Here is a 2,638-nt window from a genome sequence, read left to right as displayed (position 1 = left end):
TTTCTGTTTTGTTTTATTCTTGGATCGGGCTTTAAAGGGTTAAAAGGTTTACAGCAACACCTTTAATTACGTTTCCTTTCGGAAGCAGGACAAAGAAAGCAGGTTAAGGGCCGGATTGCTGCCTTTTGTAAATATTACTTATCGGCCAAAATATTTCAATTAAATTCAGTTTATTTCTATATCCAATTCACATCATGTCATCTCAGGGCACTTTCCAGTTCACCAGATCATCCAGTCAGATTGATTCAGTTTTCTACACTGGAAAAAAATCTAAATCTAGATAAGTAATTTTTTCTTAAAATAAGTGCATTTGTTCTTGAATTGACGAGATAAAAGAGACATTTTGCCAATGGAACAAGACAATTTAAGATTAAAATGAGAAAACACAATGATAATTGTCTTATTTCAAGTGCATTTTATTTAAATATCTTATTTTAAGAGTAAAAATATTCATTCCGTTGGCAAAGTATCTCATTTACCTGCTCAAATTAAGGGTAAATACACTTAATTAAAGACCTTTTTACTTATTTTTAGATCATTTTTCCAGTGTATCTAAGGAAAACCAGTTGATTGCTTTAACTCGACAGCAATCCCTCACACTAAGCATGCTTGTAGCGACAGTGGAGAGGAAAAACTTCCTTTGAACAGGAAGAAGCCTCCAGCAGAACCAGGCTCAGTGGAGCGGCCATTTCAGCATAACCTCTGATTACAAAATGTCATTGAAATCAGACCACCTCATGTATTATGGCAAACTCAGTACCCCCCCACCCCCCCCTTGGATAAATGTGGATGTGTGTAGGTATGTGTGTATGTATAGATATAGTTGTATATGTGTGTATATATATGTCTTTGTAGTTATATGTATATGTGTAAACAAGTGTATATTTATAATATTACAAAAAAAAGTAAGAGATAAAGCAAAAAAAAATAAAAAATGCTGCTTTTCACATTCAGAAAGAGGATTTTTGTAACTTATAAATGTTGTAGACAATTGAAAGAAATCTAAAAAAAAAAAGAAGAAAAGAAATCAGACCAAAGCACTAAATCTTAATGAGCAGCAGAAACGGTGTTTTTAAACAGTTTTATCACTTTATTTAAGCTTTTATATGAGGAAATCTCTATAAAAGCGTTAACCACGCGTCCTTCAGGCAGCTGGCAGCTGAACACGAACACTACAGGATGATTTATACTCAGAAACCAGGTCGTGTGTGCTGCCATGAATATTAGTTTATTATTACTAATGAATATTAGTAATAATAAATAAATGGCTGGTGCAGCATAAATGGGTCTAAGCTGCTCTGATATCAAAATAATTCAGTTTTCGACTTGTCTGTGCTAAAAATGTTATTCCTGGTTTTTATGTGGTAAACATTAGTCCAAGCGTCATGTTTGCTCTCTGCCTCCATCTTCTCCCGCTGCAGGGAGCGCTACCAGCTCTGTGAGGCGCGGCGGATCCGGGATCTGGACCGGGTCTTACTGGGATACCAGACCTACCCTCAGGCTCTGACCCTGGTCTTCGATGACCTGCCGGGCCCCGACCTGCTCTGCCACCTCACCATGGACCACTTTGCTGCCACAGGAGAAGAGGCTCCGCCCACAGGGGGCGCGGCCAGCCGTGGGGCCGAGGGGGAGGTGCAGTGGTGCGTCTTCGTACCCGGAGCCGACAGCAGAGAGAGGCTGATCTCGCTCCTCGCCCGTCAGTGGGAGGCGCTGTGCAGCCGGGAGCTTCCTGTGGAGCTCACCGGCTGATTGGCTGATGAGGGAGCAGGACGCACTGATTTGATTCAAGGCATTTTAAGGCCTTCGCACAAATATCTGCAGCTGGAAAGCATGGCGGATTCAGAACGGAAAGTTTTTAAAAAAGAAAAATAAACTGGTGTTGCGCTACAGGGGGCGCTGCAGCATGTCCACAGGGAGATTAACCTTACATAACCTTTAAAGAACTGAGCTCTGCACAAACCCCAGGCGCAAGCTGGTGGGGAAGAAAAAACATTCCTTGGTGACTCCAAAGCTGCTTGATTTTCTCTCAAAAACGCTTTAAAACCAAAAGTTGCTTTGATTTTTGTTTCTATGGATGTTTTTGGGTTCGGTTCTGCTGCAGAAACAGGTTCTGCATTCGCACACAGACTCACACAGAGTTGCTTGGCACAATCTAAACATTTTATTCCTTGCACATTATAACAGAAGGAGCAGTATTAATGCACTGTATGTTAAAGCTTTTTATTATTATTATTAATTTAATGGGTTTATTTTGCTTTATGACTGACGGGATGTTTTCCTGAAGCTGGAATTTGTTGTAAAATTAAGGTTTCTGAAAAAGTTTCCATCATGAACTCCTATATATATATTATAATTACTGTTAACATAGTGTTATTTTTTATATATCTACACAATGTCAGTGTTTTCTTTTATGTTTTTGTACATTTCTGTCCTTTAGTGACTGAATGGAGAACCGGTCGGTTTGCTGATGGACTAAAGGAGAACGCCACTAAATTAAAGTGAAACTGAAACCGTCTTTAAAAGACTTTTTTTTTTTTTTCCTTTAAGAGTCAGCAGGTTTGAGCCAGAAATGAAAGTCGAACATCAGAGCTGGGATCGCTGTGGAGAAATAAGAACTTTAAAGGAAAAGTCTGGTCAG

General features: G+C 39.4%; 1 protein-coding gene across 1 annotated transcript in view; it reads left to right on the top strand.

Moving 5' to 3' along the window:
* The window catches only part of nisch (nischarin), a 31,811-nt gene extending 29,852 nt beyond the window's left edge, over nt 1–1,959 (top strand). The window contains 2 exon segments of the mRNA XM_015385034.1: nt 1,149–1,201; nt 1,376–1,959. Of these exon segments, the coding sequence (XP_015240520.1) occupies nt 1,149–1,201; nt 1,376–1,749 (427 nt within the window). The 3' untranslated portion in view covers nt 1,750–1,959.
* Nucleotides 1,960–2,638: the final 679 nt, after the last annotated feature.

This window comes from Cyprinodon variegatus, unplaced genomic scaffold (assembly GCF_000732505.1).
Source record: "Cyprinodon variegatus isolate N-32 unplaced genomic scaffold, C_variegatus-1.0 Scaffold330, whole genome shotgun sequence".
In the NCBI taxonomy this organism is placed as follows: Eukaryota; Metazoa; Chordata; class Actinopteri; order Cyprinodontiformes; family Cyprinodontidae; genus Cyprinodon; species Cyprinodon variegatus.
Note: the sequence above shows the minus strand (reverse complement) of the source record. Positions and strands in the feature narration are given on the sequence as shown.